Genomic DNA, 20,915 nt, shown 5'->3' on the forward strand with positions numbered 1-20,915 from the left:
AGAGGGAGAGACGGGGCGGGGCCGCCTCACGGTTCGGTCGAGGGGAGGGGCCAAAGGCCACGCCTCTAGCTAAGTATAGAGTGGGCGGAGCTGGAGTCAGCTCGCCTGAGGCCCAGCACCGCCCCCTCCGCCCGCCTCTTAGCCTGGAAGGCGTGTCTGGCGGCCCGCGAAGGTGGACGCAGAGCCCCGCCTCCGCGCTCTAGCCTCCCTGGGTGGGGCGGGGCGAGCGCGGGCCCCGCCCACAGCCCTCTCCTCCTTCACGCCTCCTTTTTCACGGCCGTGAGTCTGATCTGGGGCTCACGTAACGCCCCACGGCCTTCCCAAGGCCACAAGGGGAGAAAGTGAGGCAGAACAGTGTGGGTGCGTGAGGGAGACACTGTGTAGCTGCGTGTCTATGTGCCCGTGTTGACCCCGTGTGACTCTGCGAATAACCCCAAGGGAGAGCATGATTGTGGAAGACACTTGTGCCCTCTGTGTAAAACACCGTATTACAGTGTGAGTCTATGTGTGACACCACGTGTGGAAGGCACTGATGCTCTTCCTCTGTGACCGGTGGTGACACCGGTGGATAGTGGGACCGTTTGTGATCCTAGATGCATCCATGACGCTGGGGGATATGGTGTGAGTGTGGGACGTGTGAGTTGTGATATACGGGAGTGTGTGACTCTTCGTGTGTGACTCTGTGACATCATTTGAGTGTGGCTGTGGGTGTTACTGTTATTGTGATGTTATTTGTGACCTGTGACTGTGTAACGTGTGTGTGACTGTGCAGGATGTACGACTCCCACGTGAGTGTGTAACAAGTTTGAGTGTGTAAAAGTGTGTGATGCTGTGTGATGGTGAAGCCGTGTGTGATGTGTGAGTCGATGATACTCTGTGATCCCATGGAAGTGTGCTACAGTGTGTGGCACATGCGTGCTCGTATATGACTCCACGTGAATGGTGGTGACACGATTTGAGTGTTTTACAGTGTGTGACGCTGTCGGGCACCGTTTCACCGCGGGACCTGGTGCAAGCTTGTGACTGCGTGACATACTTTGAATATTCGACCCTGCGTGACCCCGTATAAGGGGGCGACAATGTGAGCGTGTGGATGTGGATAGTCCTTGTGACGCTGTATGAGACCCCGCGTGTGTGTGGCTGTGCGGGAGTGTGTGACCCCGTGGGAGTGTGCACTGTGTGTGACGCTGCCTCCGGGCCCTGCAGCTGTGTATCGCACGCCGTGGCCGGGTTTGTGGCCGCGCGTGGGTAGGCGCTGCAGGCGGCGGGGGTTGGCAGGGGAACCGCGGGCGGGAGAGGGTCCCGGGGGCGCGCCGAGCGCGGCGGCCACGCGATCGGGAGGAGGCGCGCCGGCGGTAGCGGCGCATGCGGATCTGGCCGAGCGGCGGAGCCGGTGGGGCCGAGCCGAGCCGGCTGGGCCGGGCCGGGCCGAGGACACCGACAGGGAGGGCGGTCGGCCACGGCGAGCAGCGGGGACAGCGGCACCGGCGGCCGCGGGGCCAGGTGAGCGGCTTGGGGGCGGATAGCCCCTCCCTCCAGCATCTTCCCACCTGCCTGAGCATCCCTCCCCCGCGCCCCGTGGGCATGGCCTGAGCCCCGAGGGTCTCCCCGGCTAGGGGAGGCAGAGGGTCGAGGGCAGAATGAGTCCCCAGTCCCTTACCCCAGTCCAACCTCAGCGCCATACGTGGGTCTTCCACCTAAGCCTTGTCCTTCCCAGGCCTCCCTCCTTGGGAATGGTGACTAGACTGTAGGGAGAGAGAGGCGCGGCCTTGGAAGGGTTAAAGCATCCGCTGTCAGCTCCTATCCCCAGCCTCGCCCGACCAACCTTTCCTGGGGCCCTCAGGACACCCCTTTTCACCTCCCCCACCGCCTTCTCCCTTCCTTCCCCGTTGAATCACGTAATAGACAGGGCTGTTCCCCCGCCAGCCTGACCGAGAGCTCACCAAGTGCTAAGTGCCTTTCCATCTCCAAGTATCCTCCATTGAGGAAACAGTTGTGTTCACCGTTATAACAGGGTGGGACACCGAGGCACGGAGAAGCCAAGTCAAAGGTAATCAGGTTTAAAGATACAGTAAGACTTGAACTCATTTTTGTCTGACTTCAGCACAGACACTTAGATGTGCTAAGCTATGTGACTGGAGGATGAATAGTAATAGCAAGGCCCGTGTATTGAGGGCTTACTGTGTACTAGATACCATGTTCCCCACATCATTAATTCTCTCATCTTCAAACACCCCTAGGAAATGGGTACTACTGTTACCATTTTACAGATGAACAAACTGAGCCCTAGAAAAGGTGACTTGGCCAAGGTCACACAGGTGCCCGCTTAAAGGTTTCCATGGAAAAAGGGAAGGATAATAATGGATTTTTGAGTGTCTATGGAAAGGGACAGTCTCTACTACATTGACCAAGACTTAGACCCTGCCTTCCTAAAATCTGGTTTGTTGGCTACTGTCTGAATATTTTGAGAATGGGGATATTGAGCTCCTCCCAGCTCCCTCTTTTCTTAGTCTTAGAATCAGTCCTGGGATTCTAGAGAATGGAGGAGATGTATCTAACATCTCCCACACCCTTAAATTTCATATTTACAATCTGGCAGTGTTCTAGAACATTGCCCTAGAGTCAGACAATATGTCAGTCAGCTAGTGCCACAATAATGCTACATAAGAAAACCACCCCCAGACTCAGTGTCATAAAACACTAGGCATTTATTTAGCCTTGAGTTAATCTGAGGTCAGTGACTTGGGCTCATCTGAGCTTATTTCCCCATTAGGATGGGTAGGGGGATATTGACTGTTGGTTGTTGAGGCTGGCCTTGGCTGTGATGAGGGCCTTGGACTTGGACTAGCCTTGCTATGTTTTTCTCATGGCCACAGTTAAACACAAGCAAAAACATGCAAGATCTCCTGAGTCCTGGGCTCAGAACTCACTAGTGCTTCTATCTAATTCTATTGGTCAAAGCAAGTCATGTGGCCAAGCCCAGAGTCAGGGGGTAGGGCTCCCCCCGACTCAACCCTACTCTTTCATTCCTCCTGTCCCCAGAGTGGGAGAGCACTGAGGAGCTATATGGCAGAGGACGTGGCTATACGGATGAAGAATTGAGACCGTTAATGCAGTTATTCAATCACAGTGACTAAGTTTCAATCCTGGTTACTCACTAGCTGTGTGATTTTGGGCAAGTGAATTAACCCCTCTGTGCCTCAGCTTCCTCCTCTGTAAAACAGGCCTAATAATACCTTTCTTTAGATTGTTAAATTTGTGGGAATTAAATAAGATATAATGCATATAAAGTACTGAGCACAGTGCAAGTGCTCAATAAATGTTAATTATTGTTGTCACTGCCTTATAGAGTTCTACTGATAACAATGCTATAATTCTAACAATAACAGTGACAGTTTTTTATGGGGGAGGCCATGTGGCATGCAGGATCTTATAGGTTCAATCTCTAGTTCCCCAACTAGAGATTGAACCTATGACCCCTGCAGTGGAAGAGCCGAGTCTTAACCACTGGATCACCATAGAGTCCTAACAGTGACAATTTGCTGAGCCCTTACCCTCTGCTAGGTGTTAAGGTGGGTGTTTGACTACAGCCCTATGATGTGGTTAGGGTGAAAGTTATTGTCATTATTAGCATGTCACTCCCTTCTAAAGACAGAGAAACTGAAGGTGAGAGAGGGGACAGAACTCACAGTCAGTCCCTGTTAGAGGTGGGATCTCTAGACTTTACTGGTGGTCCAGTGGCTAAGACTCCATGCTCCCGATGCAGGGGGTCTGGGTTTGATCCTGGTCAGGGAAACAGAGCCCATGTGCCACAAGGAGATATCCCGCTGGCCACAATGAAGATTGAAGATCCTGCATGCTGCAACTATTTATTTGGCTGTGCGAAATTTTTAAAACAGTAGTGGGACTTCCGAACTCAGCCCCTATCCCTAACCTGCCTCTCCTCATCCCTAGGCCTCATCTCCCCCAATGGCGCAGGTACCAGGGGAAGTGGACAACATGGAGGGGCTGCCAGCCCCCAATAATAACAACCCTACAGCCCGCTGGGACAGTCCCGATCGGGGCTGGGAGCGAGAGCAACCGGCCGCCTCCACTGCAGCAGCTTCGCTCTTTGAGTGCTCCCGGATCAAGGCCTTGGCAGGTACCTGGAAGAGGGCTGGGGTTGGAGGTGGGAGAGAAGGAAGGGAAGGCACTGCTGGGGTGGTATCTGTATACCTTGATGACCTGGAGGATGGGAAGAGGGTTACAGACACTTGGAACTTGAGTCTTTAGACCAGCACTCTCCAGTAGAACTTTCCACGATAATGGAAAATTGTTCTCTATCTGTGATGTCCAGTATTGTTGTTGTTTAGTTACTAAGCATGTCCAACTCCTTCGTGGCCCCATGGACTGTTAGCCCACCAGGCTCCTCTGTCCATGGGATTCTTCAGGCAAAAATACTGGAGTGGGTTGCCATTTCCTCCTCCAGGGGATCTTCCTGACCCAGGGATCTCACCTGTGTCTCCTGCATTGGCAGGCAGATTCTTACCACTGAGCCACTTGGGAAACCTCTCATAGAGCCTTAGAAATGTACAATCCCAGAAACGTGGGACTTTCTAAGTGTGCTTCCTTAGAATCCCCAAATGCTGACATCTAGCATCTTAGGACCATGGAATGTCATACTCAGAGGTTCTTTGAATCCAAGACCTTTAGAAATGGAGACTCTTGTAAACAGAACTTTGTAATCACCGATCTTAAACATTTTAATTGTTGGGTCTTAGAATCTTAAAGCCTCAGAAATCTAGACTGTAATATACATACAATATACATAGAAATGTGGATGCTGAGCACTTTGAGAAAGAATGACCACACCTTCATGTTTTTTTGCACTGAAACCCTCAGTCTTGGGACAACTAGAATTGTTGGTCACGCTACTTTGATGTTTTAGGACAATATAAGCAAAGACGAGAGAACTGCATAGAATCTTAGGACCTTAGACCTTTGGAACTTTAAGTTCTTGATCCTTTGGACTTTGTATTCATGAAGTTTTAGAACCTCAGAAGTGTTTAATCATCAATACTAAAGTTTTATGAGCAAAGACCCTTCTCAGACACACAATTCCATAATCATAAGCCTTTAGAACATTAGACCCTTAGCACGTTGACCCTTGGAATGTTAATATCTCAGAAATGCGGCATGTTATGCACATAAAATATATATTTTCAGAGTCATGAAATCTTAAAATCCCAAAGTCAGTATCAGTTCCCTCAGAATCTCAGAATGTTAGTAACTCAGCATTTGACAATCGTGGGATCTTCAATACTGAGATTCTTGGAACTTTATAAGATGTTGAGCATCTTGTTAAACTCCTGGGCCTCTGCGCAAGCAGGTGACATACACAAGTGAGTGGCCTGGGGGCTGTGGTCAACTGGTCACCAGCTCTAAACCCTAGGAAATGTGGGCCCAGAGCTGTTAGCTCTGATGTTTATCTGCCATTTCCCAATTTAAAAAAGCAAACCGAAAATAAGGGCACAAAGTCTGAACCAGATTCAACCTATGGATTGCTGGTTTCCTCTGGTTTCGACATCTAGAAGGATATAAACATATACTCATGAAAACTTAAAACTGTATTTTATTTTTTGGTTGTACCTCACAGCTTGTGGGATCTTAGGTCTCCAACCAGGGACTGAACCCATGTCCCCTGCATTGGAAGTGCAGTCTTAACCACAAGACCACCAGGAATGTCCCAAAAATGTATTTTTAGATTCTTAGATTTAAGTCCTTGGGAATGTATCCACTTAGAATTCTAGAATTTATTATTTCATCCACAAAATATTTAGGCAGTGCCTGCTCTGTGCTTGGACAAAGGGGGGACATAGTGGTGATTGAGGCAGCCCAGGTCCTGCTTCTCCAGGGCTCCCAGTCCAGTGGGAAAGTTAGATCCAGTCCAGTGGGAAAGTTAGATCCAGCCTGGCTGTGATGAACCACAGGAATCAGAGCCGAGATGGGGGAGGCACGGGCAGAGGCCAGATGGGGAAGCTCAGAGCTGTAGGAGCCCAGATGAGGGGCCTGATTCAGGAGAGAGGATCAGAGTGCTTCATGGAGGAGAAGATGGCTAAGCTGAGCTCCAAAGGACAAACAGGAGTGAATGCTGGGGAAGAGAGTGGAAGAATATTCCAGAGGGAGGGAACAGCACAGGCAAGACCTCCAGAAGTTGAGAATAGCTGGACTGAGGTGGTGAGTATGGTGAGTAAATGATGATGGGAAAGGAGGCAGTGGCAGCCAGATCTTGAGGGGCCTTGTTGGCCATTCTGAAGAGTCTGAGGGCACCTGGGACTATGGGGAGATTTTATGCAGAGGTGGGATGTGGCAATGTGAGGATCAAGGACTCTACAACTTTAAGAACCACTGATTCGAGAACACCAGCCCCAGACACTTGAGACAGCATCTAGTCCAGAGAAATGTAGGGACCCCCTTTAAGGAAAAAAGCTTTCTCACATACTCCCTGTGTCTACTTAAATTATCACAACTGCGGTTTTCTGTTGTCTTTTTTCTTTTCCATTGTGGCTTATTACAGGATATTGAATATAGCTCCTTGTGCTATGCAGTAGGGCCCTGCTGTTTATCCATTCTATACATTTATAATGGTTTACACCTGCTAATCCCAAACTGCCAGTTCCCACCCCCACATTCTCTGTGTCTGTGAGTCTGTTTTCTGTTTCATTTGTGTCGTATTTTAGATTCCACATGTAACTATTATCATTGAACTATGGTTTTCTAAAATGTACAAAAACACACAGCTCTGCTTATATCTCTTAGGCTTGTTCTGCAACTAAAACACATAAATTGGATTGAGACTCAAACTGCAAAACCAGTAACTTCCGCTTAACAATGACATCAAGATGCTGCTATCCTACTGCGCAAAATATTACTATGACATAGACAGCTACCGTGCATTTTCTTGTGCATCCCTTTGCCCACTTCTCTCGTGGTTTTCTTTATTCAAACTAAAGCTAAATCTTTGAGCAGAGTCCTCTGTAAATGTTTTTGCATGAATTTATTTAAAAAATTGTCTGGATCCTGTGCTCAGAGAATTTGTGGTTCGCTGGTCTCATGTGTCTGTGTGAGGCCCCATTCTTTCTCTCTCTTAAAAAAAAAAAGAATGTATTTATTTGTCTGCTTCGGGTCTTAGTTGCAGCATGTAGGGTCTTTTAGTTGTGGCATTTGAACTCCTAGTTGCAACGTGTGGGATCTAGTTCCCTGACCAGGGATCGAACCGGGGACCCCTGCATTGGGAGTTCAGAGTCTTAGTCACTGGATTACCAGGGAAGGCCCCGAGGTCCCTATTCTCTTGATCTACTCTTTGATTCTCTTTTATTCCCAAGTCTCACATCAATGCTTTCTCTCTTATAGGCAATCATTCTGATTGTTTTAATGCAAATCTTTTTCTCTGCATGTGGATAACTGCAATATGCATTGCTAATTCCTGTGCATGGATCCATATTTTTAAACTCTTTATTAAAATATCACATCCACAGAGAAACTCAAATATATTGTATGGCCAGCTTTTCCACGATGAGTACCCCCTTATAACTAGATTGGGAAACAGACTCTGACAGCCCCAGAGAAGCCCCCCTCTGACTGCCTCTATATCATCCTGGGAGTAAACACTGTCTTAGCGTCTAACAGTGTACATTCAGTTTGCTGGCACTTGAACTTTATATAAATAGGATCATGTAATGGGTACCCCTCTGTGTTTGGTTTGACTCACTCAGCGCTCGGCTCATGAGATTCATCCATATCTACCTGTACTTGTAGGCTGTTCCTTTTCATTGCTGTATAATATTCCACAATGTGATTATGGCATAGCTTATCCGTTCATCTGTTAATGAGCATTTGAGTTCCTTCCACTTTGGGACTATCACAAACCAGAAGATTACAAACTAGTAACTAGTGGTATCACAAGCTATTACAGATTATTGCTGTTCTAAACTGTGTAGGATACAGGCACTCATTTCTAATAGCTTATACCCACCCAGGAATGAAATTGTTGTGTCACTTGGTATGTGTATATCTAAACTTTAGAAGAAACTTCTGGTTTGGATCATTTTACATTCCCACCGGCAGTGTATGAATGATTCAGTGGCTGTACATCCAACCCTTGGTATGGTCAGTCTTTGTAATTTTAACCATTCTGATGGATGTGCATTCTATTGTGGTTTTAATCTGCATTTCCCTGATGACCAAAAGCAGCTAACGAAGTGGAGCGCCTCTTCAAAGATTTACTCTTTGGATATGCTCCTGTGAAGTGCCCATTCAAGCCTTTTGTCTACTTTCTTATTAATTTTTTTTGGCTGCACTAACAGGCAGTGTATGGAAGCTTAATTCCCCAACCAGGGATCAAACCCTCACCCCCTCCATTCAAAGCACAGAGTCCTAACCCACTTGACAGCCACAGAAATCCCTTCCTGCCTTTTTTCTGTTTTGTGGGTATTCTTATATACTTTGAGTACAAACCCTTGGTCTGATATATGTGTTCTGAATATTTTCTCCCACTATGTGGCTTGTCTTTTCATTCTCTTAATGTTGCCTATAAAAAAAAATTTTATTTATTATTTTTGGCTGTGCTGGCTCTTCGTTGCGTTGAGGGCTCTCTAGTTGTGAGCAGGGGCTACTCTTCCTTGCGGTGCTCGGGCTTCTCGTTGCGATGGCTTCTCTGATTGTGGAGCCTGGACTCTAGTGCGTGTGGGCTCAGTAGCGGTGGCGCTTAGTTGCTCCACAGCACGTGGGATCTCCCCACTTCAGGGGTCAAGCCCGTGTCTCTTGTATTGGCAGGTAGATTCTTTACCACTGAGCCACCAGGGAAGCCCTTAGTGTTGCCTTTTGATGAACAGTGTTTCTTAATTTAAAGGTAGTTTAATTTGATAATTATTTAATCATGATTTCCTATATGGCTCACATTCTGTGTCTTGTGTAAGAAACTGCCTGCACCAAGGTCATGGAGATATTCTTTCATGTTTTCCTCTGAAAGCATTATTGCATTCATTTCACATTTAGGTTTATAAGCCAGATGGTATTTAGTATATTTATTATTGTATACAGTGGGGGTCAAAGTTCTTTTCTCCCCCACCCTGCCCCGCTCCATGAATGTCCAGTTGACTCAGCTCCACTTATTGAAGAGACTTTCCTTTCCCTACTGAACTGCCATTTCACTTTGTTGTAAATCTGGGAGCCCTGTATGTGTGGGTTTGTACATACAGGTATGGCTAATCGATGCATGTTTTATCATAGTCTCGATTGCATTTTTGGCATAATGTTCTCATTCAGCGCTGTGGCTTTGAGCCTCAAGACTCATCCATGTGGCTCTGTGTGCCTCTAGTCTAACTGCTGCCTGGAGCTGACGGTGTATATCCGCCATGCTCCACTTCCCCAGGGATGGACAACCAGGCTCTCTCCAGCCCTCAACCTGTCCCTTCCCCCTCCCAGCAAACAGCACTGCGCTGAGGCATCATCATGTGTGCTCCTTATAAACCAGAGTGGAGGGACTTCCCCGGTGGTCCAGTGGCTGAGACCCTGCCCTCCCAATGCAGGGGACCTGGGTTCAGTCCCTGGTCAGGAAACTAGATCCTACACGCTGCAACTAAGACCTGGTGAAGCCAAATAAATAAATAATAAACATTAAAAAAAAAAAACCCATGTGGGAACGTTTATAGAACATATAAGTAGGGAAAGAATTGTTGGCTCACAGAGGGAGCGCACTAATTTGACTCAGATTGTCTTCAGAGTGGGCTTCCCTGGTGGCTGAGATGGTAAAGAATCTGCCTGCAATGCAGGAGACCTAGGTTTGATTCCTGGGTCTGGAAAATTCCCCTGAAGAAGAGAATGGCTACCCACTCTAGTATTGTTGCCTGGAGAATTCCATGGACAGAGGAGCCTGGTGGGTAACAGCCCATGGGGTCCCAAACAGTCGGACATGACTGAGTGACTAACACAATTGCTGCCCACCAGCTGGCATGAGGGTTATGATATTCCCATGTTTCCATCAATACCTGGTATCTCCAACTTCCTCACTTTTCCCAGACTAATATCCAATGTATCATTTACATATTGTCTCTATCCTTTCTTGGAAACCAACATAGATTAGTCCCTGCTCTATGAAAATCTTGATGTAGTAAATATGTGAAAAAATTAAAGTCTTATTCTAAGGAAATGAGTTTCACTTAAAAAAATTGTTTTTGGCCACACTGCACAGCATGTGGGACCTAGTTCCCTGACCAGGGATGGAACCCTCGTCCCCTGCATTGGAAGTGCAGAATCTTAACCACCGGACTGTCAAGGAAGTCACAGGCTTGCATTTCGCTTGTAATCGGTGACTGCCACAGTGGGGAAGAATATAGAAATCGCAAAATAGTATGTACACAATGGCAGACAAAGAACAATTGTAATTTGACTTGGAGTCTTGACAACCCAAAGATGTGTGTGGCAGCTAGAGGACCAGGAGGAAGTTAATGGGCTCCTCAAAAAGGAGAATTTAAGGAAGGGACTGTTTACAGACGTGTGGAGACCCCGGGGACTGGGACAGGGCAGGGAGTGCTGAGAGGGGAGCGAGGCATCCCCGGCAGGAGTGGGGGCTGTAGGGAGCGCCACCAGGCCCTGGGGGAAGCCTGGTCAAGCAAGGAAAGTGAAAGTGTTTGCCATTGTTCTGTCATGTCCAACTCTTTGCGACTCCATGGACTGTAGCCCACCAGGCCCCTCTGTCCGTGGGATTTCCCAGGCAAGAATACTGGAGTGGGTTGCCATTTCCTCCTCCAGGGGATCTTCTCAACCTAGGGATCGAACCCAGGTCTCCTGTGTTGCAGGTAGATTCTTTACTCTCTGAGCTACCAGGGAAGCCATGCCCTCCTCCAGGGGATCTTCCTGATCCAGGGATCGAACCGGTGTCTCTTATGTCTCCTGCATTGGCAGGCGGATTCTTTACCACTAGGGAACCCTGGGGAGGAAATGAATCCCTCAGCCCTTTCTCTCTCCCCTCATCTCTTGCTAGCCAAACCTCTAATGGCCCAAGAGCCCATTCCCACGGTCCACCCTGGCCAGCCTCCCTGGGCTCACAGCAGGTGCACCAGAGAGGAGGTGGCACCAGAGGGGCAGATGGAAGGCACCCACTTCCATGCGGAGGTAGCTGCACACACTCACCAGCACAGTCAACATTCAATGTCAACTTAGGCCAGAACTGGCACTCTAGGACACATTTGGTTTCAACCCCACTGTGTTTTATAAAAACGTAAATCAGTTGCCAGCATTTAAAAATAGGGAGATTCTTGTCTCCAGATTTTTGGCACCTCGTGGGCTATCACGTGGTGTGGCAGCACTGGGCCTTCACTCCTGTGAGGCTCCAGTCGTGCGGGGCTGTGTGGCTGCTGCTCCCTTTTAGCAGGGCCTCATTCTCCCTTGTGGAGCCTGCCTGGCCCCGGTGGGCATTTCAGTTCTGGACCCCAGCTCCATGCTAACGAGACTGTAATCACAAACTCCCAAATCTCACTGCATAGTTCTCTATAAAGTCACCATCTAGACAGTCCAGGATGTGTTTCTTCTTTTTAAAAAGAGTATTTATTTACTGGCTGCACTGCTGCGTCTTAGTTGCTGAACTCAGGCTTTCTCTAGTTGCGGTGAGCGGAGGCTACTTTGGTGCACAGGCTTCTCACTGCAGTGGCCTCTCTTACTGCACAGCACAGGCTCTAGGAGAGGGGGATTCCCTAGTGGCAGCTCGTGGGCTTAGGTGCCCTGCAGCATGTGGAAACTTCTCAGACCAAGGAGCAAACCCATGTCGCCTCTGTTGGATTACCAGGGAACTCCATCCAGGATGTGTTACTATTAATTTTCTTTGCAGATCACAGAAATGAAGTTACAAAATTAAAAACTATTCTCCCGAGTCCTTGTTTTCCAAGCATGCATTCCCAAACACCCAGGGTCCCCCAGAGCCCACTGAAGTAACCCTGACCTAGTCTAAACCCCTCATTTTGGAAATGGGAAAACAGAGGCCCAAAGAGGAGGGATGGGCTTTGGGCTTTTCCCAACATAGCCTGTCGCTAGTAAAGGCAGAGTTGAATCCAGTTGCCCTCATTCTGCCCCTCTCAGGGGATGCATTCAAGTTCCACTCGGGCCTCAGCATGAACTGCAATCTGCTCTGGGCATTGGCTGTCAGAGGCAGGATAAGCAAACACTCTATTTACATATTTCCCGTCATCACTTCCTTATGTGTGATGAGGGATCATGTGTTCACACAGGCCCCCCCATCCCATCCAAAAGCACACAAGCCACATTCAAGCAAACAAGGTATGCTATTCGGATTCACTGGGTTGTTTCTGTATATTCAAAAAACATTTATTTTTTAATTTTATCTATTATTTATTTGGCTGAGCTTGGTCTTAGTTATGTGGGATCTAGTTCCCTGACCAGGTAGTAAATGGTATATCCATACAATGGACCACTGGGGCTTCCCAGGTGGTGCTAGTGGTAAGAACCCACCTGCCAATGCAGGAGACATAAGAGACGTGGGTTCGATCCCTGGGTGGGGAAGATCGGCTGGAGGAAGGCAAGGCAACCCACTCCAGGATTCTTGCCTGAAGAATCTCCATGGACAAAGGAGCCTGGGGAGCTACAGTCCATAAGGTCGCACAGAATGGGACACACCTGAGTGACTCAGGACTCACGCATGCATGGAATATTACTTAGCTGTAAAAAGGAATAAAAAACTGCTACATACCACAACATGGATGAGCCTTGAAAACATTATGCTGAGTGAAAGAAGTCGGACACAAAAGGTCGCATGTTGCATGATCTCATATCCAGAGTAGGAAAATCCTTAGAGACAGAAAATGGATGAATGGTTGCCTAGGGTTAGGAAAAGGTGGAATGTGGAGTGACTGTTAACAGGTATGGGATTTCTTTTCTGGGGTGATCAAAGTGTTCTGATATTAGATAGAGGTGATGGTCGTATAACTCTGTGAATATGCTAAAAACTACTGAATTTACAACTTAGAAGGACAAATTCTATAGTATGGGAAGTATAGCTCATACTAAAACTGTTATTTAAAAAAGAAATGACAGGAAGAGAGGTCCCAAACAATTTCCTGGTAAGCAGCGAGGAGAAGTTGCATACATCCTTCCCACCTGGCACCTCCCCCTTAAGTCATCCCAAGCCCACTCTTGCCCCAGGGATGGGGGAAACCTGGCAATCCAGCAGCTACAGAGTGGAAGATGTGGCTCCTGCCCTCAGGGAACATGCAGTCTAGCATAGGCCTTCCTCTTCATTCCCCCACAGCCTGTCAGTGGCTAACCCTTACTTTTTCATCTCTAAATAACTCCAAGATGCCCCCCTCCCCCATCCCCTCAGTGTCTGCCCTGGTCCAGCCTCTCTCCGGAGTCCTTTCCCCAATCTCCTCCCTGGGCTTCAGGCTGCCATTCTTGCCCTCTCAGATGTACCCTCCCCACAGCAGCCAGGGATATTCCTGAGACCCAACCCTCATCCTCTCCTCCCTCCTTAACCCTCTGTGACTCCCTAGTCTATTACCTGTGTGCTTAGTCACTCAGTCGTGCCCGACTCTTTGCAACCCCAAGGACTATAGCCCACCAGGCGCCTTTGTTCATGGGATTTTCCCGGGCAAGTATACTGGAGTGGGTTGCCATCTCCTCCTCCAAGGGATCTTCTCCACCCAGGGATCAAACATGTGTCTCCTGCATTGCAGGCGGATTCTTTACCGTGGAACCACTGGGGAGGCCCCAGCTTATGATCTGTGCCCCCACTAAACTGAACTCTGCCAGGAAAGGGCTCTGACTGAATTCAGAGCCCAGAACAGTGCCAGGCACATAGTGGATGCTTGAATACTTAGTGAACAAATGAACAGAGCTGAGTAGGCTAAGACACAAGACAGTTTTCCTATGCAACTGATATCTCAGGAAAATTTTAAAGGACAGCAGAGAGGGGTGAGGGAAGGGCGTCCCAGATAGGAGGAAGCACCTGCAAAAGACCTGATAGTTGCAGAGAGCTGGGCCTGGGCAAGAACTGCCTGGGCCTTGGAGGGCTGGGGTGAAACTGGAAGGCGGAGTTCCTGGAGGAGCTGGGGGCTCATCAGGACCTGTCCTTCAGATGAGCGGGAGGCCGTGCAGAAGAAAACCTTCACCAAGTGGGTGAACTCGCACCTCGCCCGTGTTGGCTGCCACATCGGGGACCTCTATACAGACCTCAGGGATGGCTTCGTGCTCACGCGGCTGCTGGAAGTGCTGTCTGGGGAGCAGCTGGTGAGGGGGCCAGAAGGGGTGGGGAAAGGGGGCCACCCTGGGGTCTCGGGCTGGGCTACTGTATACAGGGCCAGGCTAATGGGTGGATGGAGCTTACTAGAAAGACTGAGTGGATTAGAGGCCCCTCATTCGGGTGGGCGGGGCCATGGCACAAGGTTGAGCTTAGTTGGGAAGAGCCTGGGATCTGGCTTGGAACAGAGGTGGGACTCTGTCTAAGGAGAGGGCTGTCCTTCAGGGAGGAACTCTGGGCTTGGGTGGGGCTCCACTGGAAGTGGTGGTGGGGGGCGGCTAATGGAGAAGGGTGGATCTTTATTAGAAGGGCTTGGCTTGGATATGCGGTAGCAGGAGGCAGGGCTATAAAACTGGGGCAGAACTCTGTTGCAGGGGTCTGTGGTTGAGGGTGTGGTTGTCATCGGAAAAGTGAGGCCGAGGTTGCGGGAGTCTGGGGATTAAATGGAACTCTTGTATGGATACGGCTTATTGTATGGGCTACAGTTGTATTTCTGGGCTTGGATGGGACTTCATTGCAAAGGGTGGGGTTATGATGGAGCTAGAGATTGATGAAAGGACCAGAGCCTGAAGCTCTGGAAGTCATGAGGGGCACATGGTATAGAACAGGAGCGCCCTTGAAAGGAATAGAGCAACTGAACAGCAGCATAAAGAGGAGACTCCTGGAGTGGGGCGGGGCTTGAAAGGAGTGGGCGTGGCTCTAGGCAGAAATCTGAAGAGGAGGAAGTGAAGGGTGTGGTCATGGGACTAGCGGCAAAACAGTGGTGGCCTGGGAGGGAGATCCAATGGAAGGGGCGGGAGTAAGACTACGAGAAAGGGGCGGGGCTTCATGATAAAAGGTGTGGCTATCAGTTTAGAGGTGGAGCTTAACTTGAAGGGGCTGGGCCAGGAACTAGAATAAGCCCTGAAATGACACGACTTAGAAGGGGTCTGGCTATGAGTGGTGCAGAGCCTCTTTAGAAGGACTGGATCCTGGGTCTTTGATAAGGCTGAGGGGGCGTGGCCTGGACCAGGGGTAGAGGGGCCTAGTTATGTAGATTACCTTCTTTGAAAGAGGTGGGATCGAGGGCACGTGCTCTTGGCCAGGCCCTGGCTCTTCTAATACCCCTGCCTCTCTAGCCAAGGCCCACGCGTGGTCGCATGAGGATCCACTCACTGGAAAATGTAGACAAGGCCCTGCAGTTCCTGAAGGAGCAGCGTGTGCACCTGGAGAACGTGGGCTCACATGACATCGTGGATGGGAACCACCGACTGACCTTGGGGCTGGTCTGGACCATCATCCTTCGCTTCCAGGTGATCCCAAGTGACCCCAGCCCAGCCCAGCCCACCCCCCGGAGGGAGGCCTTAAGAGGTTGTCCCTCACCCACTCATCCAGTCATTCCAGAAATATTCCTAATATGCTCCAGGACACAACACCATCATTACAATCATCATGTATATAGATTTTACTGTGTTCTAAGCACTTGGCATTTAATATGCACAATAACCCCATAAATTAGATATTATTCATTATCCCATTTTACCAACAAGGAAACTGAAGCCCAGAGAGGTGAAGTACTATGCTCAAGGTCACACAGCTGGGTAGTGGAGCTGGAATGGGAATCCAGGCAGTCTTGCTCCAGTTCAGAAACAAAATAGACAAATTTTCTGTCTTTATGGAGCAAGACATGGGGGGCAGCAGTAGACAGATAATAAATAAGCCCATCGATATGTAAACAAGATATGTGTGGGAAAAGGACCAATTCTAAGCAGAGAAGAAAAAAAAGAGCCATGCAGAAAAGAATAGATTATGATAAAGCAGTAATAGGGATCGTATGGACCAGAGAAGGGCTTGGGGAGAGGCTGGTAGCCGAATGATTACGAAGATGAAAGGGAAAAGCATTCCAGGCAGAGGGCACAGCAGATGCAAAGTCCCTGGGGTGGGAATGAACTTGGCTTCTTGCAGGAACAGAAAGACCAGTATGACTTGAGACTGGGAGGCAAGGGGGAGACAGGGAGGAGATGAGTCAGAAGTCTCGGCAGGGCCTAGGTGATCTGTGGTTAACAATCTGATCTTATTCTGTCTGAGATGGGGGGAAATTAGAGTTTTATCAAGAGAAAAGGCATCATCAGACTTAGAAATATCCCTCTGGATTGGAGGTCATCACCAAGATTGGGAGCTGGAAGCCCAAGGAAGAGGCTGGAGCTGGACTGGGGTGGGGCATAGGCAGGTGAAGAAGGGGCCAGGTAGGGTAGGGGGGAATGGACATGCCATAGGGGAAGGGGAGGGGGAAAGAGTTGGTGCCCCCACCCTGAGCCTGAAGCTGCCTCTCCCATATCCTCTGTCCCCCCAGGGTGTGGGTGGGGTGTCTCCCAGCCTCAAGCCCTCCAGACCCCAGCAGCCATGTTTTGTGTCCTTACAGATTCAAGTCATCAAGATTGAGACTGAGGACAACAGAGAGACACGCTCAGCCAAGGACGCGCTGCTCTTGTGGTGTCAGATGAAGACAGCTGGGTAAGTCCCCTGTCCTCAGGGGAGCCAGGCCCTCACCTCTGGGCTTCCTTCTGGGACAGGGGTGCAAGGGGCGGCTCAAGTCCTCAGCGTCAAAAGTTACATCTGAAGTTACCAAACTCTTTCACCCTTGATGTATCACAATCCCGTGTCACAGTGTAACCTGTATCACAGTCTGAAAGAACTTGGACTCCTCAGGGGAATAATGCCGGGAGGTGGGGTGTGTCCCCAGCCTGCTCCCTTCTCTCCTCCCACTTGGTCCTGCACCTCTAGAGGCCTCAAGTGCACCTGTGTGGGACCCCTGGGCCCGATTCTCGAGCTGTCCCCCACCCTACACCCTTGAAAGTAGCCCCCTCAGCCTAGGAGAGCACACCCAGGGCTCAGGCAGCTGGGGTGGGAAGTTCAGGGTCCTGGTATCTTCAGTGGGTTTGAGAAGAGGGGACACACAGACACCACTGGGCATGCCCCCTGGTCCTGCAACTCTGTCCTGCTGGGAAGGGCCTGGCCTGAAACTCAAGTGCCCTCTGGAGAGCAGCCTGGGGAAAAAGGAGGTAGGGGCAGGCATGGATGGAGACTGGGCGTTCTCTGTCTCTCGTCCTCCTGGGGCTCCCGGTCTGTCTTGCAGTGCTATCTGTTCTTCCGTGTGTCTGTCTTTACCTCTATATCTACTTTTCCTTGTTCTGATCACTCTCTCCCCCTTCTCTTCTCTCTCCTCCCTTCTTCCTTTCCCCACCTCTGTATCTCTCTCTCTTTCTCTGTCCCTTTTCCTTCTTCCCTCTGTCTCTCTCTTGCTCATCTCCCGTCCCTCTCAATCTTGCTCCCCCTCCTTTCTCCCCATGCTGTCTCCACCTCTGTGTTCCCTCCGTCCTTCCTTCCTTTCCTCATATACCTGTGTATCACCTGTGTCTATCTGCCCATCTGTCTACCTACCTACTTTTCTATCATTTATCTTTCATCATCTATCTATCCATCCATCAATCCATCTCTGTCTCTTCCTCCCTCCCTCTTTCCTCTGGACTTTCTCCATCTCTGCCTGCCTCTGTCTCTCCTTTCCACGCTGCCAGTTACCCCGAGGTAAACATCCAGAATTTCACCACCAGCTGGCGTGACGGCTTGGCCTTCAATGCCCTCATTCACCGGCACAGGTACCAGCTGGCCTGGGGCAGCTCTGCCCTGCACCCTACCCCCACCCTGTCCCTCAGATACTCACCTGTACATGGATGTGTACAGATGCCACTCACAGACACAGAACCCACTCCCTTCACCTCTCTGCTTCCATACGCATTTCCATTCACACACATGCTGTTACACATTTACACAGAGATGCACACACACACAGACCCTGTGCACACACGGAGACCTTTATGCCCTCCCATAGATGTGGGCACACCTGCATATACTCATTCACATATACAACTTCTACATGGACCTGCTGCTTGGGTGGTCCCAGGATGGGCAGCTCACTTGCTATGAATGGTTGAATCTGGTGTGTGCACAGCACCCCCTCCTCTCAGAAAGTTCTTCCTCACAGTGAGCCCCCAAGTCCCCCTTCTGGCTCCCTGCACACCCACCTATTCCTGCTTTAGGGTCTGGTGCCGAGCTGGCTGAGGAAGGGCTCCCAGATAAATTACACCTGCATCATGATCCATAACCTGGAGGAGGGCGTGGCAACCCACTCCAGTATTTTTGCCTGGAGAATCTCATGCACAGAGAAGCCTGGCCAGCTACAGCCCGTGGGCTTGCAAAGAGCTGGACACGACTAAAGCGACTGAGCACATACACGCAATCCATAGTAACGGTCTGTTCATACGACAGATGGGGGAAACTGAGGCCTGAGGCTGGAAGGGACTTGCTTCCAGTGTAAAGGAAGCCAGAACCCACACGTACACACTTGTGTATACGGGGAGGCCCAGCCCCACCTACATGCCCATCAACCCACAAGCTCTGACTGGAGTCCTGCTAACAATGGGAACATCACTGAGTGTACCCGGCATGTTCTAAGTGCTTTCCAATAAGTCGTTTACTATTCAGTGAGCCTGTAGGCAGAGCCTATTATTCTCCCCTTTTTGCAAAGGAGGAAATGGAGGCACAGGGCAAGACAGTAACTCACGCAGAGTGATAGCCAGGAAAAGGCTGGGCTGGGGTTTGAGTCAAGAGGGTGGGCTCCGGACCTCACACCTCACACAATACAGTACAGAGCCCACCCACATAGACACGTGAGCGTCATAGTCAGACGTACACGCGAGCTTCCCTGGTGGCTCAGAGGGGAAAGCGTCTGCCTGCAATGTGGGAGATCTGGGTTCGATCCCTGGGTCAGGAAGAGTCCCTGGAGAAGGAAATGGCAACCCACTCCAGTACTCTTGCCTGGAAAATTCCATGGACGAAGGAACCTGGTAGGGTACAGTCCATGGGATTGCAAAGAGTTGGACACGACTGAGTGACTTCACTTTTCTTTACACATGCCCTCACGCAGAGCTCGCCCCACAGCTACATGGTCCACAGACACGCACCAGTACACATGGCTTTCCCCTTGGCTGGGTTGTGCGCCTCCTGCCCTCGCCCTGGGTGGGACTCAGACAAGGATGTCTTTTCACCCATTTGCCCACCGGCTTTGGAGCCTGCCTGCTGCCTGCCCGCTCTGTGCCCCTGCCCAGGCCTGATCTCGTGGACTTCAGCAAGCTCACCAAGTCCAACGCCAACTACAACCTGCAGAGAGCATTCCGCACAGCTGAGCAACACTTGGGGCTGGCACGTCTCCTGGACCCTGAGGGTGAGCCCTGCACGGCACCAGCCCAGGTTTCCTCCTGGGGGACTCCCAAATCCAGTGCTGCCCCCAAACTCAACTGCAACACCAGCCCAAAGCGCAGGATCATTTCAAATTTAACTCCCTCCCAGTCCCCACCTCTTCCTCATCAAGAATCCTACCTGCTTCCGGGCTCCATATCTGCTGCTTTCTCCTTCTCTACCTTTTTTTTTTTTTTTTTGGCCACTCTGTGGGACTCGCTGGATCTTAGTTCCCCAATCAGGGATTGAACCTGTGTCCTTGGCAGTGACAGCCTGTAGTCCTAACCACTGGACTGCCAGGGAATTCCTGTTCATCTCTGTCTCAAACCCAACCCTATCTCCATTCCTGAGTTCAACTTAACCCTCCTTCCCCAACTCTATCCTTTTTTTAAAAAACAAAAACTGTTTACTTTTGTATTGGGGTATAGGCAATTAACAATGCTGTGATAGTAATAGTTTCAGGCGAACAGGGAAGGGACTCAGCCATACAAATGCACGTATCCATTCTCCCCCAAACTCCGCTCCCATCCTCCGCTCCCATCCAGGCTGCCACAAACATTGAGTGGAGTCCCATGTGCTATACAGTAGGTCTTTGTTGGTTATCTATTTTAAATATAGTAGTCCCAACCCCATTCTTGGGCTTCCCTTGTGGCTCAGCTGGTAAAGAATCCACCTGCAATGCGGGAGACCTGGGTTTTGTCCCTGAGCTGGGAAGTTCCCCTGGAGAAAGGAAAGGCTCTCCACTTCAGTATTCTGGTCTGGAGAATTCCATGGACTGTATAGTCCATGGGATCCCAAGGAGTTAGACATGACTGAGCGACTTTCACTTTCAACCCCATCCTTAATCACCTCCCTGCCAAACCCAATCCCCTCAACCCCAGCCCCATCCCTAAAGCCAACACCACCCCCAATCCAATCTCCAACACTATCTTCATTCCCATCCCCAGCCCATCCCTATTTCTGCCTGCATCCACAGCTCTGCCCTCATCCCCAACCCCTTCCCATTTTCAGTCTGTCCCCAGCCCCACCCCTGACTTCAACCTCATTCCAAATTCATGATCACACCCAATACCAACCCCCCATCTCTAGGGTAATGGCCATGATCATGCCCCACCAATCCCCTGTATCTGAAATAATGATTGCTTCCTTTTTCTGAGCCCCTACGATGTGCTAGGCACATGGCTGGAAATTGTATCAACACTGTTCCCTTTCATCCTCACACCGATTCAGCTGGATAGAAGTCATTGATCCAGTCTTAAACTGATGGAAAGGAAGGCTCAGAGAGGTGGAGTCACTCGTCTAGCATCACACTGAAAACCCAGTAAACAGTACTTTCTGATTCCAGAATTCAGGG

At 49.8% G+C, this 20,915-nt stretch overlaps 1 protein-coding gene across 1 annotated transcript in view; it reads left to right on the forward strand.

Annotated features, from left to right (window-relative positions):
* The first annotated feature begins 1,369 nt into the window (after positions 1 to 1,369).
* Positions 1,370 to 20,915, forward strand: part of SPTBN4 (spectrin beta, non-erythrocytic 4) — a 78,332-nt gene continuing 58,786 nt past the window's right edge. Inside the window, exons 1-7 of the mRNA XM_027978308.3 lie at positions 1,370 to 1,503; positions 3,955 to 4,141; positions 14,126 to 14,277; positions 15,406 to 15,579; positions 16,689 to 16,780; positions 17,842 to 17,922; positions 19,432 to 19,547. Coding sequence (XP_027834109.1) covers positions 3,970 to 4,141; positions 14,126 to 14,277; positions 15,406 to 15,579; positions 16,689 to 16,780; positions 17,842 to 17,922; positions 19,432 to 19,547 — 787 coding nt within the window. The 5' untranslated portion in view covers positions 1,370 to 1,503; positions 3,955 to 3,969. The remainder of the gene's footprint in view (positions 1,504 to 3,954; positions 4,142 to 14,125; positions 14,278 to 15,405; positions 15,580 to 16,688; positions 16,781 to 17,841; positions 17,923 to 19,431; positions 19,548 to 20,915) is intronic.

Source organism: Ovis aries, chromosome 14, assembly GCF_016772045.2.
Source record: "Ovis aries strain OAR_USU_Benz2616 breed Rambouillet chromosome 14, ARS-UI_Ramb_v3.0, whole genome shotgun sequence".
In the NCBI taxonomy this organism is placed as follows: domain Eukaryota; kingdom Metazoa; phylum Chordata; class Mammalia; order Artiodactyla; family Bovidae; genus Ovis; species Ovis aries.